Source organism: Macaca fascicularis, chromosome 15 (genome assembly GCF_037993035.2).
Source record: "Macaca fascicularis isolate 582-1 chromosome 15, T2T-MFA8v1.1".
NCBI lineage: Eukaryota > Metazoa > Chordata > Mammalia > Primates > Cercopithecidae > Macaca > Macaca fascicularis.
In genome coordinates this window covers 122968236-122990485 of record NC_088389.1, presented here as the reverse complement: position 1 = coordinate 122990485, position 22250 = coordinate 122968236, and the positions used below count along the sequence as shown (strand labels likewise).

The window sequence follows — 22250 nt, the reverse complement described above, 5'->3', positions numbered from 1 at the left end:
TCAAGGTGGCAGCTTTTGGTTTTTGTTTTCTGCTGGCATGGACCTCACCAAGACCCTGCCCTCCTCCTGACGGGCTGCATGGGATGGGACGTGCTAGTGGCGGGCAAGGAGATGGCGTGCGTGGAGGCCTCACCCGATGGCTCGAGGCACATTCCCTGTGCATTCAGCCCGGGAGGGCTTTGGGGCAGCAATCCTTCTCACGTTCAGCAATCCCTTCTCATGTTCTTTTTGAGTGATTATTGGTAAAAATATTTAAAAATTGATAGACAAAGTACATTAATGAGATTTCCAATTTTTGATTCTTGCCCTTTGAAACCCAGAGGAAATAGGCAGGTGGCTTTGCTGGGCATGTTGAGAAGTCACCTAGAGCAGCCACACCCAGGGACCTACCTCGCTGTGGGACTTTGGTGAGAAGATCCAGCTTTGGAAAAACCTTCCCGTCTTCATCTATTTGTATCCTCCAAACAATGACTAATTCAAACCTGAAAAAGCGATAAAACATGTCATTCTGTGCTTTTTGAAATCTGGCAAAAAGATGAGCAACCATGAGTTGTTCCTGGTGTCCATTTCCCCATGCTGGGCTCCCCTGCTCCTAGCAACCGTGGCCCACAGCGAAGAAGAGGCATGGTCAGTAGCACAGGCAGATGGAACCAGGACCACAGGACGGTGCTGCTCTGTCCGCACTGCATTGGCAAACATCAGTAGACCAGCGAAGTACAGAACACGGAGCAACAGAAACTTCAAAATTACTGGTGGGAGCAGACATGGACAAGCCACTTTGGAAATAATCTGGCACTGACAGAAAGCTGAACATGCACCCAGGAATTTCATTTCTAGGCAGTTGAGCCCAGGAGAAGCTTGTGTAGTGTGTGCCAGGAGGTGTGAGCCAGAACAAAGACGCCACATGCTCCAGAGCTGAAGAGCGCAGCAAGAGCCCGTGCATGATCCCCTCTGGGAGGATGAGCAGCCAAACTGCACTGCAGCTGCTCATGACCCTGGAGGAGGTGAGGGTGACAAAGGCAAGTCCCAGAAGCCTGCCTAAGGACCACACGATTTTAAAGCTTGGAAACCAGTTGAGTTGAGGCCTTCACACACAGGTCATAAAAGCACACCCAGATGGACACATGTCCACACATGCACAGCCAAGGGAAGAGGATGGAGAACACAGCACAGGCCAGGGTGGCGCCGGGGCTGGTGGAGGGATGGGCTGTGCTGTCAGGGCCCTGAGCCTGTCTTGTTTCTTCTCACTGCTTTGGGGTTTTCCACTCACCCCTGGCTTCTTCCCTTCGATTTCTAAGTAACAGCAGATCCACAAGCATCTCCACTTTCTCCAAGCCTCCCTTCCTTGATCCCATAAGTCCTGGGGCGGGCCCCAGGACTGGCATTTTCCCCCTGCGGCCCAGCACATCCTCCAGAGCTCCAGCTGCCTGCACCCCCACGCTGGGCATACCTGCTGGGACCACTGATTCCTCCAACCGAGGACCTTTAGTTCTTGGTTAGGTGGTTTACTACTTAGAGTCCTACTTAGGTGGTCTCCTGCTTAGAATCCTTGTTTTAACAGGAAATGGGAGGCCCTGTGGCCTGCACAGACTCACCCTGGCCGGCTGGCACTGCGGATCCCCATGGAGCAGGAGGAGGGCCCCTCCGAGAGGTACACGGCATCTGGGTACTTTTCCTGCATGGGGAGAAGAAACGGTTACAGACAGATCCACTGGTGAGGAGAAAGGGGCCGTGGGAGGGGCACGGGGCGCCGTTCCAGGTGTCCAGTGAAAATCAGGGTCCAAGTGTTCACACAGCACCCACGGGCGCCGACTGCCCCTCCTGCCCTTGCTGTCACACGTCTGCCCCACTGTAGGTCTCTCCACAACCTCCAGGCTCCCATGACTGCTGCTTCCCCAGCATGAACATGGTACACAACCACCCTACAGCTGCATTCTCATCTCACAGGTTTCCCCACACCCCTTCCACCTGGGATGGCTCCTTGCTCTACCCTTGTCCGTCACAACCTGGATGGTCTGGGGAGGACTGGTCAGAGGATTCCCAAGTGGAGGCGCCAGGCTCCTTGCTGGAAAGCAGCTGTTTTTTGCAGGGTTTTAGCATCTGACCTGAAAAGCCCTTTGAGCTGAGGCTCCGTGAGGGCTGTGGCCGGGCCTGGACGCCCCTCACCTGTCCATCCTTAGGACTCACCCCAGTGGCGCCCAGCCCACACACCGTCCTGGGCATGGGCAGGAGCCCACTCTGGTACCCTCACTGTGCCCAGTGGTGGCGCAGCTCCCACTGCAGTAAGGGAAAGGCCCTGCCTTAGTGAAAGCTTCATGATGAGATGGCATTTTATTGTCAAAAGCCTCCTCCTGAAAGCAGGGAGATCGAGTGGAATCTCTCAGATTTCTAGGCTTGCAGTTCTGGGAGAGTCTGGTTTCCCCCATGGGCTGTGAAAATTCTGGACACGTCTGCTTGTTTCTGTTACTTACAGCAGGACCCGGTAGCCTCTAGCTCTACCAGAACCGACCCGCGAATTTAGATCAAACCACAACAGTTTGCTTACTGGAACCTGAACAGATGATACATATTCAAAACTGATAAAAGTAATGGTGGCCGTATTCTCTCAGTTCTTAAAAACTTGTCTTTTTGGGCTGGGTGCGGTGGCTCACGCCTGTAATCCCAGCACTTTAGGAGGCTGAGGTGGGCGGATCACGAGGTCAAGAGATTGAGACCATCCTGGCCAACATAGTGAAACCCTGTCTCTAGTAAAAATACAAAAATTAGCCGGGCCTGGTGGCATGCGCCAGTAGTCCCAGCTACTCAGGAGGCTGAGGCAAGAGAATCGCTTGAACCTGTGAGGTGGAGGTTGCAGTGAGCCAAGACTGTACCACTGCCCTCCAGCCTGGGCGACAGAGCGAAACTCCGTCTCAAACAAACAAAACGTGTGTTTTTGGCTGGGTGCGGTGGGCGGCTCACACCTGTAATCCCGGCACTTTGGGAGGCCAAGGAGGGCGGACCACCTGAGGTCAGGAGTTCAAGACCAGCCTGGCCAACATGGTGAAAGCCAGTCTCTACTAAAGATAAAAAAAAATTAGCTGGGCGTGGTGGTGGGCGCCTGTAATCCCAGCTACTTGGGAGGCTGAGGCAGGAGAATCCCTTGAACCCAGGAGGCAGAGGCTGCAGGGAGCCGAGATCACGCCACTGCACTCCATCCAGCCTGGGCGACGAGCGAAACTGCATCTCAGAAACAAAAACAAAAACACACACACGAAAAAACTTGTCTTTTTGTCTGCTCTTGTGAGAACAGCTTGCAGGGTCGGGGTGACAGGAGACTTTCACGGCAGGCTCCGCGTGAGAGGTCGAGGTCCTAGGGCCAGTCTGCCAGACATGCTTTCCTTTCTGTCCTCTCACAGCGACTGATGTAGAAAAGGCAGCCTGGGGGTGCTGCTTAAGTCCCATGCAAGCCCTGCCATGATTAAAAAACATGACTAAAACTGTGGCCTCCCCAGGCCTTAGGGAAGGATAGTGAGGGGAGGTTTCCCCTGAGAAGCATCCGGCCTGACAGCTAGTCCGAGGACACAAGGCAAGGGAGCAGGCTGGAACTGCAGTGACAGCGCCTTCCTGCTGCTCCAGAGACTTGCCGGATTGAACCAGATCGGCTCTGCTGAATGGGGTTGTGTGGGGACAACGGCGTGATCGAGTTTTTAAAAGCAGCAGCCCCTGCATCGCTGAGCTCTCGCCAGTGTGGGAGGCCCTCACCCTGCGCGTGTGGGCCTAACACAGCGAAGGCGCATCGCAGCACCATCTGCACCCACCACAGGCTGAGAGGGGCCTGGCGGAAGCTTACAATTACTAACTTCAGCACAACAGTTTCCATAAGAAAATGTATACCTAAGTGATTTAAGTGGAAAGTGTTGGTTGATTTTTAAACCGCAGCCTCTTCCAAATTAATCACAACTGCTTGAGGACCGTAAGGGAGAGCCTGTGAACGTGGCAGCTCAGCTTCCAGGCTGGCTCAGCGGCAGCACTTGGGACGCGTTGGAACGGCTGGGGCCTGGGCCAGCTCCAACGTGGGGCCCAAGGCTCAGCCTCCAAGCACAAGGGAGCAGATGGAGCAGCTCTCTGCCTCCCTGGGCCTCTCCTCACCTCTCCTTGTGAGCAAAAAGGGGTTTAAATGAGATGCTTTCACTAAAAAATTAAAGTGTACCTTACTCCCTTTAGTTTGTAAAAGAAAGTCAGGTAGAAACGCTGACATTAGGAAGAGGTCAGGCACACAGTGCATGTTTCTGGAGGGCTTTTGTGGGACTGTGTGCAAAGGTTCTTTTGTGGAAGTTAATGCCCCATTCGTTTAGCCAAGGTCACGGTCACTGATAACTTGAAATAGAAAGGATGGGTCTCATTGGCAGACGTGTACAGGTGGGGAGAGAGGATGGAAAAGCTGTGAACAGGGGTACACTAGTTATATACAACTCAAGACAGAGTGGGCGTGAGGTCATTAGGCCTAAAGTCAGCACATCTCATCAGCAGTCGAGTTTTATAAACGACTGTATTTGACGTGGATAGAAGATGACCAAATTGGCAAGAAAGAGTTAAGGCAAACATGCGCTGATGAGGAAGAGGTATGTACCATATATTTTTGAATGCTTTCCATGACAAATAGTTACACAAAAACAGTGAATTGGAAAATCATAAGCCTTATCTGGAAAGCTCCTTAGATGTGTCACGTTTAAAACCGAGGCCCAGAGAAGGAAGGCACCTGGCTGAGCCCCCGTGGGACAGTCTTGGACCTGTGGCTCTTCCGAGTGCATCTGAGGGACCTGCACAGCCCTGAGAGTTCTGGCTTATACGGGAAATGAGCAGGACGCCTGTGCTTCCGTGGATATTGTCAGGAAGGTGGTGATGTAGGGGTGGCTGTTGGGAGGGGACCTCGTTGTGCACACTAACTGGTTGGCAGGCACTGGCGCTTCCCCTCTGGAGCCCCCAGCCTTCCATGGGAAAGCTGGTCTTAAGCTGGAAATGCTGAGGCAGCGATTCAAGTGGTGTTTGTTCAGCTGGTTGCCGTATGTGGGGAGTCTGCATTTGAGAGCTCTCCTGATGTTATGATAGAAAGATGGCGGCTGTGAGAATGTTGGCAATTTGATATCCAGCCCCAGTTTTACACCTGAGACCCGCTGTGCTGTTGCAATAGCTGCCGGATGCTAGTCCAAAGGGAATACAATTTTTAGCAGAGCTTTACAGAAAACCAACCTTGTATTATATTTCAGTGCAATACCAAAGAGGAATGCTATGTCTCCCACTTAAACAAATGGGAAAACTTGAATCCTGAGTTTAAGTCTACCCTGGAGTGTCCACAGATACGTTAACTCATCTTGACTTTAATATTTTCCCAAAAATTATGTCTGGCCGATTCAGTGACTTTTAAAGAACTGAGATAAATTCATATAAATTATATGAGACATAATTCTTTTAAAGTGTGTAATTCAGTGGGTACTAGTATACTCACAAGGTGGTGCAACCATCACCACTTTCTAATTCCACAACATTTCATCACCCCCTAATGGACCCTTTAGCTATTGCCCCTAGTCCCCTTCACCCACCCTCCCAGTACAGCCGTAAGCAACCACCCAGGCTACTTTATGTCTTGCTTTCATTTGTATTTTAGTAACATTTTCTGTTTTGAAAGATACTCTGGTCTATTGAGAGATGACATCAGTGAGGTTACACCGTGGCATAAAATGCTGGCAAAACTCACCCTAGACTCCTCAGTAACTGGCACTGGGCCAACTGGATATCCACATGATAAAAAAATGAACTTCAATGCTTACTGCACACCAAATACAAAAATTTATTCTAATGAATCATAGAAATGTAAGGGCTAAAACTATAAAACTTCTCTATTCAAGACATTTCATACAAATGGAATTATATATGGTCTTTTATGTGCCACATTTTGTTTATCCAATGATCAACTAACAGACTTTTGGGTGGTTTTTACTTTTTGGTATTTGATTTTTTTTTAAAAAAATATTACTATTATTATCATTATTTTGAGAACGAGTCTTGCTCTGTCGCCCAGGCTGGAGTGCAGTGGTGCGATCTTGGCTCACTGCAGCCTTTGCCTCCTGGATTCAAGCAATTGTCCTGCCTCAGCTCCCTGGGTAGCTGGGACTACAGGCACTCCTGGGTTCAAGTGATTCTCCTGCCTCAGTCTCCCAAGTAGCTGGGACTACAGGTGCATGCCACCACACCTGGCTAATTTTTGTATTTTTAGTAGAAATGGCATTTCACCATGTTGGCCAGGATGGTCTCGATCTCCTGACCTCATGATCTGCCCGCCTTGGCCTCCCAAAGTGTTGGGATTACAGGCGTGAGCCACTGTGCCTTGCCCTTTTTGGCTTTTTGAAATAATGCTCATAGCATTACTGTTCATAACATTTGTGTATAAGTTTTGCACATACGTATTTTCATTTCCCTTGGTTATATATCTAGGAGTGGGATTTCTGGGTCATATAATAACTCTCCAACCATTGAGGAGTTGCCAAACTGTTTCCCACAGTGGCTGCACTGTTTTTATAATGCCATCAGCAGTGTATGAGAGTTCTGATTTCTCCATAGCCCCATCAACCCTTTGGCCGTGAGTTGGTATCTCATTGTGATTTTGATTTGTTTTTCTCTTATGTGCTTACTGGCCATTTGTATACCTTCTTTGGAGAAATGTTTATTCAGATGTTTTGCCAATTTTTATTTATTTTTTTTAAACAGAGTCTTACTCTCTCTCCCAGGCTGGAGTGTGGTGGTGCAGTCTTGGTTCACTGCAGTCTCTACCTCCCAGGCTCAAGCAATTCTCCCACCTCAGCATCCCAAGTTGCTGGGACTATAGGCACATGCCACAACACCTGGCTAATTTTTGTATTTTTTTGTAGAGACGGGGTTTTGCCGTTTTGCCCAGGCTGGTCTTGAACTCCTGGGCTCAAGTGATCTGCCTGCCTCGGCCTTCATAGCGCTGAGATTATAGGTGTGAGCCACTACACCTGGCCCCTTTGCCTATTTTTAAATTGGGTTATCTTTTAGTTACTGAATTGTAATAGCTCTTTATATATTCTGGAACAAGTCACTATATGTGTTAAAAAATATTCTCTCATTCTGTGAGCTGTCTTGTTATTTCTTTAATGGTGTCACTTGAAGTACAAAGTTTTTCATTTTGATGAAGTCCAATTTAAGTTTTTTCTTTTTGCTTACTGCTTGTGCTTTTGGTGTCATAGCTAAGAAACCATAACCTAATTCACAGTCACAGAGATTTGTATTTATGTCTAATTCTAAGAGTTTTACATTTTTAGCTCTTAAAGTTAGGTCTTTGATCCATTTTGAGTTAATTTTTATATATGGTGTGAGGTAGGGGTCCAGCTTCATTCTTTTATCCGTGAATATCCAGTTATCTGAGAACCAATTGTTGAAAAGACTCTTCCTTCCCCCATTCAATCATCTTGGTTTCATTTGCATGTTAGTAACATTTTCTGTTTTGAAAGATACTCTGGTTTATAGAGAGATGACATCAGTGAGGTCACAACGTGGCATAAGATGCTGGCAAAATTTACCTTAGATGGTTCAGTAACTGGCACTGGGCCAACTGGATATCCACATGTTAAAAAAAAAAAATGAACTTCAGTGCTTACTGTATACCATACACAAAAATTTACTCTAATGAATCATACATAGAAATGTAAGGGGCTGGGCGCAGTGGTTCACACCGGTAATTATGGCACTTTGGGCGGCCAAGGCAGGTGGATCACTTGAGGCCAGGAGTTCGAGACCAGCCTTGCCAACATGGTCTCATGGTGTAACCCCTTCTCTACTAAAAATATAAAATTAGCCATGTGCCTGTTGCATGTGCCTGTAATTCCAGCTACTTGAGGGGCTGAGGCACGAGAATTGCTTGAACTGGGAGGTGGAGGTTGCAGTGAGCCAGGATTGCATCACTGCCCTCCAGCCTGGGTGACTGAGACTCTGGTCTCAAAAAAGGGACATGTAAGGGCTAAAACTGTAAAACTTCTGAGAGAAAACATAGGAGTAAATCTCTGTAATTATGGGTTAGCCAAAGATTTCTTAAATAAAAAAGCAGGCCAGGCATGGTGGCTCATGCTTGTAATCCCAGCACTTTGGGAGGCTGAGGTGGGTAGATCACCTGAGGTCAGGAGTTTGAGACCAGCCTGGCCAACATGGTAAAACCCGTGTCTACTAATAATAAAAAAATGAGCTGGGCATGGTGTCACACGCCTGTAATCCCACCTACTCCAAAGGCTGAGGCAGGAGAATTGCTTGAACCTGGGAGGCAGAGGTTGCAGTGAGCTGATATCGCGCCATTGCACTCCAGCCTGGGCAACAAGAGCAAAACTCCATCTCAAAAAATAAATAAATAAAACTAAATAAAAAAGCAGTGACCATAAGAGAGAAATAAATTAGGTAATTGACAGACTGGCTTCATCATAATTAGAAACTACTACTCTTAAAAGACATTGTAAAGAAAAAGAAAAAGAAAAAGGCCAACCTCAGACTGAGTGAAAATATTGGCAAAAACTTGTATCCAGAATATATGAAGGACACAACTCAGTAAAAAGAAGATTAACAACCCAATTTTAAATAATGGGCAAAGGATTTAAGCCAAACTAGTGACGTATGTTTTGCACATCTCTTATTTGGTTAAATGTGCAGAAGATACATCATTAGTCATTAGGGAATTGCAAATTAAAACCACAAGGTGATGCCACAACATACCCATCAGAATGGCTAAAATAAAAAAGAGAGCAATACTAAGTTCTGGTGAAGATGTAGAACAACTGGAACTAACATACACTGCTGCTAGGAACTGGATAAATTTGGCAGCTTCTTGCCACATTAAACCCATTAAACATACATTAAACATACACCTACTATGTGATCCAGCAATTCTACTCCTACATATTTACCCAAGAGAAAGGAAAACATATGTCCATACAAAAAAACTGCATGCAAATGTTCATTAATAAGAGCTCCAAAACTGGGAGCAGTGAGTGATTCCTTCAGAATGCACATCAGTCCCGTTACCACCTGCTGGTGCTGGGGAGAAGGGCAAGGATGAAGTTGGGAGCAGGGCAGGGCCAGGACACACAGGCTGGTCCCCAGACCCCCACCTGATGTCGTTTGGAAAGGATCACACTGATTGCTGCATGGAGAGTGGACTGGGCAGGTGGGTGAGATGTGGGAGAAAGCAGGGGGACCATGGCTGAGTGACACTGGAGTGACGGATGTGCTCTGGGGGTGTGGCATCAGGGCTTGCTGGATGTGGGGCGTGGAGAGTTTCTGACCTCCGGGGCAGGGGTGCAGATGAGGTACTTTTTGTGGGGTAAGGCAGGAGAGGTATGTCGGGGGTGATCAGAGCTGAGTGCTGCTCTCCATGCACAAGACTTCTGAGAGAAGTGTGACAAACTTCAGAAAGGTTTAGAAATGCCTACAGCAGGAGCACTGGGAAGAACAATGATCTACCCTCATTTCAGAAAGAAAACTGACAAATACAAAGGTACCTCTGTGCCAGACACTGGTCTAGGTTCTCCACATGTTACCATGTGTATGATCTCACTTGTGTTAGACAATCAAAACCATTACCAAGTGAACAGGTACTGCCGGGTCCCTGGGGCCAGTGCAGCTGCTCTGCCCAGGACAAGGGGCCTTGGTCCTACCTCAGCCCACTTAGCTGCTGATTGGCTATATGACTTTGAGAAATCCCTTTTAAACTCTCTGAGCCTCAGTTGTGTTTTTAAAGTTTAATTTGAGGCCAGGTGTGGTGGCTCATGCCTGTAATCCCAGCACCTTGGGAGGCCAAGGCGAGCAGATCACGAGGTCAGGAGATTGAGACCATCCTGGCCAACATGGTGAAACCCCATCTCTACTAAAAAGACAAAAATTTGCTGGGCGTGGTGGCGGGAGTCTGTAATCCCATCTACCCAGGAGGCTAAGGCAGGAGAATCGCTTGAACCCAGGAGGCAGAGGTTGCAGTGAGCCGAGATTGCACCACTGCACTCCAGCCTGGTGACACAGCAAGACTCTGCAAAAAAAAAGTTTAACATTGAGTGTAATTTTGAATTTACAGAAACAGTACACGAGGAGAATGAGAAGCTGCCGCCTGTTCACACCGCCTGTCACCTTCCTCTGTGTTGCGCCATGCTGAGACATGGTGCCCCTCGCCCCTGGACACACACAGGGTTCTTCCCCAACTGAGCACATCTCCTCCGTGACCAAAACATACCTCTCCAAACCAGAACATGCCCCTTCAGATGTCCCCAGCTGTCCCAACTGCGTCTCTCCTCCCTTGTCCCCTCAGGCCCCAGCATGGCCGGTCTTGACAGCCTGGGTGTAGCTGCTGGCACCACCGATGGCTGAATCTAGCTGAATCTGGGCCTAACGCCACATGTCCATGCTGAGATGATGCCAGGTTTGGAGCCCCATGGAAATGCTGCCTGTGCGTCTCGGATGTGGCCCCACCACTGTGCTCCATGGGATGTCCTGAGACCACTGTCCACCCCCGAGTCTGAGACCCTACGATGGCTCATGGCAACACCAACGACAGTGAGGGTCCCAAAAGGTGGCTTTCCGTTTCCATGATTCGTCCCGTATCTGTTGATTTTCTACCAGCAGAAAGAGCTTCTCCTTTTCCCTTATTCATTTGTATCAGTATCCACTCACAGTCACTTGTTTATTCCACAGGCTGTAACCTGTTTAAGATCACTACTGGTTGTGATGCTCAAGCCCCCAGGTCTGGCCAGTATGAGCTCCTGTAAACTACTCCTGGTTCTGACACAGCCCCACCATTCTTTGAGGTCTTCCTGCTCTCTGGCATCATCCGCTGTTCTGAGCTCATTTTGTACTTCCCTGCCCAGCTCTGGAATCAAAGGAGCTGAGAGTATTTACAAACCAGGACCTGGGCTCGCTGCTCCCGGAGCTTCATTGCTTCTAGGGCCCGTCAGTGGAAAGAGCTAGGAAGGACGCACTGGTGTGTGCAGGTGCATGAACCACTGCAGCCACTTCCACCCGTCTGTGCACACCCATATTCAAAACACACGGGCACGAGCTCTCCCAGACACCTCAGTCCAGCTCCTTTGACATCTGTCACTTTGCTGTTGGGGAGAGACTGTGTCCCTTCACCCTCAGTGCATGGCCTTGTTTGATCAGCCGATTTACAGTCTCGCAAGAGCGCCTGCTGTCCCCTCCCAGCCCGCTCCTCTGTGGACACATGGAGCATGACATGGAGCTGACACAACGTAGTCATTTATCTGACACTTGAGACTTTCCGGGCCTAATACCCGGTCAGGCACCTTTGTCCTTTTGGTCACAGCGTAGCGTTTAAATGAGGGCTGGTACCTCCGTGGGGGAGGTGAGATGGGGTTTCAGATTCTCAAGAGCTCTAACATGGAAAGGACTGGCTATTCGAGTGCTTTGTATCATCACAATCATTTGAAGTAACAACTAATCGCCGGCAGCACCAGAAGCCCCCTTTGGAAATTTCCTGATTGGCACAACTAGCAGAAGAGAGTCCCTCACGGACACAGCGTCCAACTGAAATGTTAACAGAAATCCCCAGTCTACAAGGCCTGACAAAAGGTGCCTGACTTTTAAATCTTTTGATTACATACAGGATGGAAAGACTCTATCTCCAAGTCTAATTGTGTGGATTTTTAACCAGTTTTTCTAGACTCTGTTTGTGTTTTTGAAGTAAATAGGTCCATGTAGTGACACAAGCAGAACGGAATGCAGTGGCTGTGCTGCTGAATTACCTCCTGTAAACCATATTAGCCTAACTTTCCTGGACGTGGTCCTGAGGCTCGGACACGCAAACACAGACCTAGCGACACACACGTCTGCCCCCAAGACTGGTCTGGTTGGTAAAAAAACAAGGGAGCACAGCAGCTTGCTGGCTTAGGAGGCGTCAGACCTACTTGTCTGACCCTATGTGGGGACAGAAGTCAGAGATCAGATGCCCTCAGTGGATGAACATGGGTGTCCAGGAAGGACCCCTCAAGGGACCTGCACCGTCCATGAAACCATCTACAAAAATAACTGGGAACAGCTGAGGAGCTCTGTTAGAAGGATTGCTTGTCCACAGGGAGTTAAAAAATGTGTCCTAAATGTTGCTTAGTAAAACAAACAACCAGAAAAGCCTCTCTATTCCAAACCCATGGTGGGGCATAAACCTGGGAGAGTTGGAATGTCATTGCAGCACTTTGCCACAGGAGCAAAAACACAAGCCCCACCGGAAGGGATGGCCCACCCGGCCCAGTACGGGCATGACTTGTGCTGTCTTTTTGGCCGTGACTGATGCCCCAGAACCCTCGCAAGGGCTTGTGCCAAACATTCTCCATATGCCCCAGCCCCAGTGGGGCGGCCCAGCCCTCAGCATTTACCTCATCTCCAGACTTTTGCAGAACAGACAAGCTGGGAGCCTCCATCCTCCCTTCACCCAACTTTTCTTGTTTGTGCAGACTTGGGAAGAACCAGAGAAACTCAGAGTTGAGAGAGCCACTCTATTGGAAATATATCCCAATGACATTTTTAAAACGAAGAGCTGGGGAATTTTAATAAACAGCAAATGCAAGCATGAATAATGGGCCTGTATGGAAAGGAAGAGAGCCAGGGTAGGAGACAGCAGAGGACAGGCCACAAGCCAGATCCCACGCCCTTCTGTTCTTATATGGAACCTCAGGCTAAACATGAAGAACTCCAAACGTTTCATGACATGTGACAATTACATGAAATGCAAACTTCAAATTTCAGTGTCTGTAATAAAGTTTGATGGGCACACAGCCACCCTCACTTAGGTATATATAGTCTGTGGCTGCTTTTGTGCTGAACTTAGTGACTGAGCAGACTACACGGCTGCAGAGCAGACTCCTTGACCCTTTGCAGAAGACACAGACCCAGAAAGACCAGGGGAGGTGGGTCCCACTGGTCCCCCAAGGAAGCCCGTGGAGCTCCAGGCAGTTTGGATGTTCAGGAGACACAGATAAACCAAAAGAGGCGGTAGGAGGCCACAGCCTAGGGGGAAAGTAATCTGACCATGTCTCGTAAATGGAGAAACATCTAGTGGGAGCTACACCAGACTTTTAATAGTGCTTTCTCTTGGGAAGTGATCCTGAGAAACGAGGAAAGCAGATTAAAAAACAACCACTGGGCCGGCCGCGGTGGCTCACACCTGTAATCCCAGCACTTTGGGAGGCCGAGGCAGGTGGATCACCTGAGGTCAGGAGTTCAAGACCAGCCTGGCCAACGTGGTGAAACCCCATCTCTACCAAAAATACAAAAATTAGCCAGGTGTGGTGGCAGGAGCCTATAGTCCCAGCTACTCAGGAGGCTGAGGTAGGAGAATCACTTGAACCTGGAAGGCAGAGGTTGCAGTGAGCCGAGATCACGCTGCTGCATTCCAGCCTGGGTGACAGAGGGATACTCCATCTCAAAACAAAAACAAAAAACAAAAAACAAAAACAGAAAACCAACCACTGGCCACACAGTCCCTCCTGTATGGTGCAGTGATAGTCTAGCCAGGGGCTGGCGTTGGAGGGGGATGTTTGTCCCGTGTGACCTTAGCCCCTAAGCCTAAGATGGACTTTTTTCTTTTTCTTTTCCTGGACTCCTTTCAGGGCCTGGTTTGGTGCCATTTCTGTGCTTCTGAATAGTAAAATGGTTTTCAAAGCTCTAGGGATGAAATTCCAACAGAAATCCCTTTATTCTCAACCGTATTTCTGTTTCCTTGTTTTTTTTTTGGACACAGAGTCTTGCTCTGGGTGTGGAATTCACTCCACTCCCAGGCTGGAGGGCAGTGGTGCGATCTCAGCTCACTGCAGCCTCCACCTCCCGGGTTCAAACGATTCTCCTGCCTCAGCCTCCCTAGTAGCTGGGATTACAGGTGCCTACCACCATGCCCCGCTAAGTTTTAGTAGAGATGGGGTTTCACTATGTTGACCAGGTTGATCTCGAACTCCTGAGCTCAAGTGATCCACCTGCCTCGGCCTACCAAAGTGCTGGGATTACAGGTGTGAGCCATTGCGCCTGGCCTCCTTGTAGTTTTTGCTGTGTTTTATCATAGTTCATTTTAATTCTGTTAAGCTAGAAAAATTCCTCAAAAAAAAAAAACAAAAAACAAAAAACTTTGTTACTTGTTTTATAATTGAATATTTAAGTTTCATTTATCTGTAATCTTTGTAATCTTTGCTTCTCATACCAATTTCTGTCTCAGGAGACAGGAAACAGTGTGTTCCGAGCTGGCCATGTGGACCGGCCAGTGGGATGCCTCCCGACCTGTTCCCACCGGACCCTTCTGCACACAGTGCAGGGTGGGACCCAGCGCTGCCTCTGCCCATGTCATGTCACATCACGCCCCCACGAAAACCCAAGACAAGTTATTTTCCCATGTAATTTCTCCCTCCTGACACATCCTCTAGATTCCCACTATTCCGGACACTCTGTGGAGGGTCTTCTCACTGGAAATCACTGACGCTTTCCTAGAGTGATTACAGAAAGCTCAGAGGAGCAGGGACTACTGTGCTGGGCTTGTGGGGATGAGGCCAACTCGCCCTCACATGCCCACCTTCTCCCCTCCTTCACTCCTCAGAGGGACCCATGGCCGTGGGGGGTGAGAGCTGGCCCCTGCCGTTGGCCAGCCCAGACAGAGAGGAGCCCTGTGACTCACAAAATCCACACACCCAAAGAGTGCCACCTAAAACCAGTTTGAAAACAAACCTTAGCACTTTTTGGGAAATCCGAATTGGTGCTGGGAGAGATGACGATGCGGACGTTTGGCCATAAACACTTTGTCTAGAAAACGGAACTAAAAGAAGGAACAAAGGGATGTGGGAATCCTAAACATGAATAAAAGCTACAAATATGATTCTTCTATACTTTCCCACTTTAGAATGGAAAGGGGAAAATTACTCAAGCAAGTTGGTATTTATACACCTTAGAAACATGCACCCTGCAATCACTCTAAAGGCAAATTTACCCATAAAAAACCAACTTCCCATTAAGATTACTAGAGAAAACAGAGGACGCTTCAGATTGGAATGTAAGTCCTAGAAGTAGTTCTGTTTTTAAGATTATCAGTGAAAGTTAATCATGTAGTAATTTTATGCTTTGAAAAGGAATTCACTTCTCTCCTAGACCACTAATGTAAAAATGTGAGCCAAGTTGGTTTATTTTAAAATAGTCAGAAGTGATAATAAAGAAGCTAAATATACACACATATAAATATAACAGTAAATGCTAGAAACTCCTTAGAGATAATTCCCCAATTTTCTCTTTATGTAATTATTCATATGTAATTATAACAGATAATGAAAGTAATATTCCAGATATACACAGAATATTTTATAATTAAGGTTTAAACTCTCATTATTTCATAAATCTCAAAGTAATGCTGTCTAAAAACATTGAAACTAATTGTAATTTAAAATTATGATCCCATTTAAACTTTTTCATGGAATAAAGGAGATTCTGAGATGGGAAGGCACTCTTGAGGTCTTCACGTTCTTTTTCACATGACAAATCACTCCCACTCCTGTCCCCATCCCAGTTTGGAGCCCTTCATTCTTGCAGGCCCTGTGCAGTCGACTTGCACTAGCTCATTCAATCCTCACAGTGGTCGTATGAAATCTTCAGTATAATTTTAATGAAACTAAGGCTCAGAATAATTAAGATAACTTGCTGAAGATTACACAGCTAGTAAACTGATTAAAACCTAAGGGAAACAGATTCCAAAACCTGAGTTCATAAACATTCTACGAGATAACATCTCTAAGCTCACATATAGTTGTAGTATACAGGTCAAGTTTTATCACAATCAATTTGTAGCAGCATAATTCAGTGCTGGCAACTGACTTCGATGGTAGCAGAAAAAACATTTTTGTTGGGAAACATAATTGCCCCTAAAAAGTTTGCTCACTTATTCCCAATCTAGTGCCAGACATGAATACGGCCACGTCTCAACCGTGAAGAGCCCTGATCTAGTAAAAGAAACTTCCTATGCCTAATTTTTTTTATTAAAAATACTTAGAGGAAGTATTATAGAGGAAGATTATTTTAAAAAAGCCACAGTGGAGCCCAGAGTCCAGAACCTCTCTGGCTCTTACCATCGTTTTTTTATTAATAGATCGCTGCTGTCATGGTGGGGATGGAAGCTGGGGTGCGGGAGAGCCTTTCTGCCTCCCGTATGGACTTCCGACTAATTCTTCTCAATCCTGTCCCTACTTTCCAATGTACTTGATGCCTCCCATTTCTGAGCAAATTGGAATTCTATAAAACACATCAGCCTTCCTCAAGGCTTTCTCTCGTTTTAATCAAATACCACACTTTCTAGCTTCCAATATTGTATTGCTGCCTTCTTCCCACCTATTTTTTTTTTCTTTCTTTTTTGACACAGGGTCTTACTATGTTGCTTAGGCTGGCCTTGAACTCCAGGGCTTGGCTTGGCCCTATTTATCTGTGCATTTATGTCTTTTAAAAACTAACTAGTCTGGGCGACATAGTGAGACCCCATTTCTACAAAAAATTGTAAAAACTAGGCGTGGTGTGTGCCTGTAGCCCTAGCTACTTGGAAGGCTTAAGCAAGAGGATCACTTGAACCCAGGAATTCTGGATTACAGTGAGGTAGGATCACACCACTGCATTCCAGCCTGGGCAACAGAGCAAGACTCTGTCTCAAAACAAACAAACAAACGAACAGAACACCTTTTTACTGTCATTTTAGAAAGGTTTTGGCAGGGTGCCTGAAAAATGCTGTATGTTTCAATCTGCCATTTTTTGAGGACTTTCATGTTTAACAATGTGTTTAATTTTCCCTCATACTTGATGAACAGTTTGGGTATAGAATTTAAAGTTTAAATAATATTTACACTATATTTTATAAATAAAGCCAATGATGTATGTTCAAACTTGTACTTCAGAGTCTTACGTTAAATGCTTTCAGTTTTTTTAAAATGGGAGGAAATGGGCTGGACGTGGTGGCTCACGCCTGTAATCCTAGCACTTTGGGAGGCCGAGGTGGGCAGATTGCCTGAGATCAGGAGTTCGAGACCAGCCTGGCCAACATGGTGAAACCCTGTCTCTACTGAAAATAAATCACCCAGGCATGGTGGTGCATGCCTGTCATCCCAGCTACTAGGGAGGCTGAGGCAGGAGAATCGCTTGAACCCAGGAGACGGAGGCTGCAGTGAGCTGAGATGGTGCCACTGCACTCCAGCCTGGGCGACAGAGCGAGACTCCATCAAAAACAAACACACACACACCGACCAGACTTGGGAGTTCATGCCTGTAATCTCAGCACCTTGGGAGTGTGAGGCAGGAGGACTGCTTGAGGCCAGGAGTTCAGGACCAGTTTGGGCAACAAAGTAAGATCCCCATCTCTATAAAAAATCAAAAAATTAGCTGGGTGTGGTGGTGCATGCTTGTGGTCCCAGCTACATGGGAGGCTGAGGTGGGAGGATTGGTTGAGCCCAGGTGGTTGAGGCTGCAGTGAGCCATGTTTGTGCCAGTGCACTCTAGCCTGGATGAGAGAGTGAGACCTTATCGCCAAAAAATCAATAAACAATCCATGAAGTCAACACATGTCCTTAGAAAAACAGCAACGTGGCTGGGCGCGGTGGCTCATGCCTGTAATCCCAGCACTTTGGGAGGCCACGGTGGGTGGATTGCCTGAGGGCAGGAGTTCAAGACCAGTCAGGCCAACATAGTGAAACCCCGTCTCTACTAAAAATACAAAAAATTAGCTGGGCTTGGTGGCTTGCGTCTGTAATCCCAGCTACTTGGGAGGCTGAGGCAGGAGAATCGCTTGAACCTGAGAGGTGGAGGTTGCAGTGAGCCGAGATCGTGTCACTGCACTCTAGCCTGGGCAACAAGAGCAAAACTCCGTCTCAAAAAAAAAAAAAAAAAAAAAAAAAGCAACCTCTCACATCCAGGACATGGAAAAATAGGGCACAAATAACTTACAAAAATGAAAACTTTTTTTAATTTTTAAAAGTTTATAAAAATGTTTGTAGACATGGGGTCTTACTATGTTGTCCAGGATGGTCTCAAACTCCTGGCCTCAAGTGATCCCTCCACCCCTGGCCTCCCAAAGTGCTGGGATTACAGGTGTTAGCTACTGTGCCTGGCCACAAATGAAATTTTAAGTTGAAATTTTGTATTAACATCAAGAGCTGATGGTTAAGGAAAAATAAAATGAATACTAGGCAGAGATTTAAAACTTGAGGGCGATGAAAAGTCTCAGCAAAGTAGTCCAAAGGACAATGATAATTTATTCCATTTGCATAGTAGTTCTAGTGTGGAAAGATCTTTTAAATATTGAATCACGGAACACCTTTATGAGGCGGAGATATAAAATTATGCCCATTTTTTAAAATAAGAAAAACAAGACTCAGACACGCCATGCTGTACCGGTGGCCCAGAGCCAGAAGTGGAAGCAGCAGCCGGCCACCTGCTCGTGGGGTCACCTGCTCAAGGTGCCTTTCTCAAGAAAAGTTTAGGTTCCCCGTGATCCCGCTGATTAGAATGGAGGGAGACCAGAGGTGGGCTGACCCCGAAACTAATAAAGCTGAAGCTCCAGGAGCCTCCCTGCACAGGCTCCTCCGAGGCCCTCACTTGTTTTTTCTTTAACTACTTTTTAAAACAGTTTTACATTGACAGGAAAATTGCAAAGACAATACAGAGTCCTTACATATCCCACACCCAGTTTCCCCTGTTATTCCTTTGTTATTAGCATCTTCCATTAGTGTGGGATGTTTGTTATAATTAATGAACCAAGATTGCTGCATCACTACTATGACTAAAGTCCAAATTTCATTCAGATTTCCTCAGTTTTGCCTTAATGTCCTTCTGTTCCAGGATTCCCATCTATCATATTACCTTTGAGATTCGTAAGAAAGGAAGCAAAGTGTACCTATATTCTTGGCTTCTCTCCCAGGTTCCCTTTATCTACTGCTACCAATTTAAGTATTATGCTTGCTTATTTTAATAAGTGGCTCCCATTTTTTACCGAAAGAATTTAAAGAAAAACATTTATAGTTTTTATTTGGGTCTCAAAATAACACTCGCCTTGTAGTCTGGCCACAGACCACATAAACCAGCTCTGCCAAACTCTAATCACTGTTCGCTTTCATTGTTGGCCCAGGCAGGAGGAAGGAACCAGCTTATTATGGGCTTGACTTAAAACTCAAAACAGATAACAGGAGAGTAGCAAACACCACTCTTTCATTTATTCATTTCTGTACAGATCATCCATGAACTGGCAAAACATCTTACAGCTATTCATATTTCAACATAGAATAGCTCTTGAATTAGGGGAAATGAGGGCAGAAGGAAAGAAAATCCTTTGCTGTCCTAAAAGGGCTTTGCTTTCCTAGAGTAATTTCAGTAAAAATATTTCTGGTTCACCCTGTCGATGGCCTGCGCAACATAAGCTTGGGCTGACTCATTCATTCATCCAAAATGATATTATGGAGTATATCTCCTGGGTGTGATACCATGGTGGTCTGTCAGAAGCCTGTTTTTCTTTGTCCAGTGAGCCTTCTCATCTCCCTTCTGCTGGTGACAAATCCTTCTCACCTTTGCCCAGGAGCCGGCTCACCTCTTCACAGCACTCTCAGCATCTTACACACAGAGTGTGGCTCCCCGGGGGCCTCCTGCCACCTGGGATTGAGAGGTGGATGCTTGGGGCAGATGATGCCAGGGCTGCTGGGAGGCTCACACAGTGGGAGAGAAGCCTCCAGCCCCAGGGTCAGCAGCTCTGGTTGTCTGAGCTACTCCAGCCTCTCTACTAGCTACAGGAGCCACTAACGTTCCTTTTCGTTTAAGCCAACTTAAGTTGGGTTTCTGTCCCATCCTCTCTCACTTGTACAGAAAGAGCCTTAATAAAAAGCACAGACATGTTAAACGCTGGGTATATACTGATGAACAAAATAACTGTGCATCATCAGGGGAGTACAAACTAAAACCACAATGGTATACCACGACACACACACCCAACTGGCTAAAAACGACTAACAAAACCAGTGTTGAAACAGGTGTGAGCAAATGGAACCCTTGTACACTGCTGGTGAGAGTGTGAACTGTTACAGCTGCTTTGGAAAACTGTTCAGAAATAGGTACCAAAGCTGAGCTTATGTATATGACATGATTCAGCAATTCCACCCAACAGAAATCTGCACACGTGTTTCCAATGCTCATAGCACTACTGTTCATAGTGCCAGAACTGAGAAATACCCAGGAACAGTATGATGGACAAAGACTTTGTGGTATATCCACACAATGGAATACTATACAGCAATGAGATGAATGATCAAAAATTACCATGTGGATACCTCACCAAAAACAACAGGGAGCGAAGGAAGGCCAGCACAGAACACTAGGCACGGCTGGATTTCATCCACATCAGGTCCTAGAGCAGGCTAGTGGATCCCTGCTGTCCGAAGCCAGCAGTGCTCACCCTGGGCAGGAGAATGAATGGAAAGGAGTGAAGGGGCTTCATGCTCTGGGGCTGTTCATGCTCTGCTTCCTGATGAGAGTGGTGGTCATACAAGTTCATTTTGTGAAAAGCTATCAAACTGTATATATATTTTGATATACATTTATATATGTATATGTGTCTATATATGCCCTTTTCTGTATGTCTATATTTCAATGAAAAGTTAAAAAATAAGACAGTAGGCCAGGCGCCGTGGCTCACACCTATAATCCCAGCACTTTGGGAGGCCGAGGCAGGCGGATCATAAGGTCAGATCGAGACCATCCTGGCTAACACAGTGAAACCCCGCCTCTACTAAAAATACAAAAAATTAGCTGGGCGAGGTGCTGGGCGCCTGTAGTCCTAGCTACTCAGGAGGCTGAGGCAGGAGAATGGCGTGAACCCGGGAGGCGGAGCTTGCAGTGAGCCAAGATGGCGCCACTGCACTCCAGCCTGGGACAATGCAAGACTCCATCTCAAAAAAAAAAAAAAAAAAAAAAAAGACAGTATTCCTGACCTCATGAAGCATAAAATTTGGTGGAAAAGACAGATAACAAATAATGAAATAAATTAAATTTAATTTTAAAATTGTGATGAGTGCCAAGATGCCTTCTGCTGTTACCCTTCCACTTTGCAGAATGCTTTTTCTTTTTCTCATCTGGAAGCTCTGTAGCCGTCTTGGTGACTTTACTTCCTCTTTCTGGATCTCTTCTAGCTCTGTCATATTTATCTTATCCTAAAGAACAGTGACCATAAATGAAACATTGCGGACAGATTCTCCAGGATTTGTTACAAAGAACATATCATCTATTTTATTTCCTGTGATTTTCCTGGATTAAGATGGGCAATCTGCAAGCCTTTGTTAATACTGTGGTATCTGGAATGCCGTTCTGGCAAGTCAGTGTGTCTTTTCTTGAGTTAGGGTTGACAGACAAAGGCATATCTTCCTATAAGTATGGTTTGGATTCTTTTTTTTTCCCCTGCAGGTCTTATTTTATGCACACTTTTTTATTGTTTTTTGGTGTGCTCTGAATAATGTTTTCAGTGCATTCCCATTCTCTTGGTATTTAAATGAGTGGAAAAGTTTAAACTTATCTGAAAGTATAAACACTTTAATGTTGACTCCCTTTTGGCTCATTTATTCAAAACTTCAATTGCTTAATACTTCTCTATCCTGAAACTATGGTCCACAAGATTTTGTTCCACTAGAATTAGTTGCATCACGTTTGAATAAACAGGCCAAAAGCTGCAGATTAGAAATCTCTGTTCCATGCAGATATTAGTTATACACATTTGTTTTGATGTTTGTGAGCTGTCTATTTATCTTTCAAAATCTCCTTCTATTAAGAATTCAGCTAACTTGCACGTTTAAATAACAGTTGAAGAAACACACTAATTTCCAGAAGCCAAGGCTGACCAAAGACATGGAAAGGGATTGTACAGTTCTTGTATTTATTTGGAAACAGAGACGTGTTTAAGGGCTGGACAAGGATAAGGGCCCCTGAGACCAGGAGGCTTGCATAACAACTGTCTAACTTTGATTATGCAGCACTGGCCCGCAGGAGGAAATGGAAATAGAGAGTGTGGGCCAAAAGAGTCAAGCTGTCAGCTTCTTAAAGACAAAATAGCCAAAGGACAGATTCCAATTTCCTAAAAGTCATACTTCGGCCTCAGACAAATACGAATTCTACACTGTTTTTAAAATCAAATATATTTAAGCATAGCGTTTATTCACACATTTGTAACAGAAAGA

The 22250-nt window shown here is 46.2% G+C and overlaps 1 protein-coding gene across 1 annotated transcript in view; it reads right to left on the bottom strand.

Moving 5' to 3' along the window:
* CENPP (centromere protein P) overlaps positions 1 to 22250 on the bottom strand; it is a 271071-nt gene that overhangs the window by 360 nt on the left and 248461 nt on the right. Inside the window, exons 6-7 of the mRNA XM_005582256.4 lie at positions 1596 to 1675; positions 391 to 482 (exon numbers count right to left, since the gene is read on the bottom strand). Coding sequence (XP_005582313.1) covers positions 391 to 482; positions 1596 to 1675 — 172 coding nt within the window. The remainder of the gene's footprint in view (positions 1 to 390; positions 483 to 1595; positions 1676 to 22250) is intronic.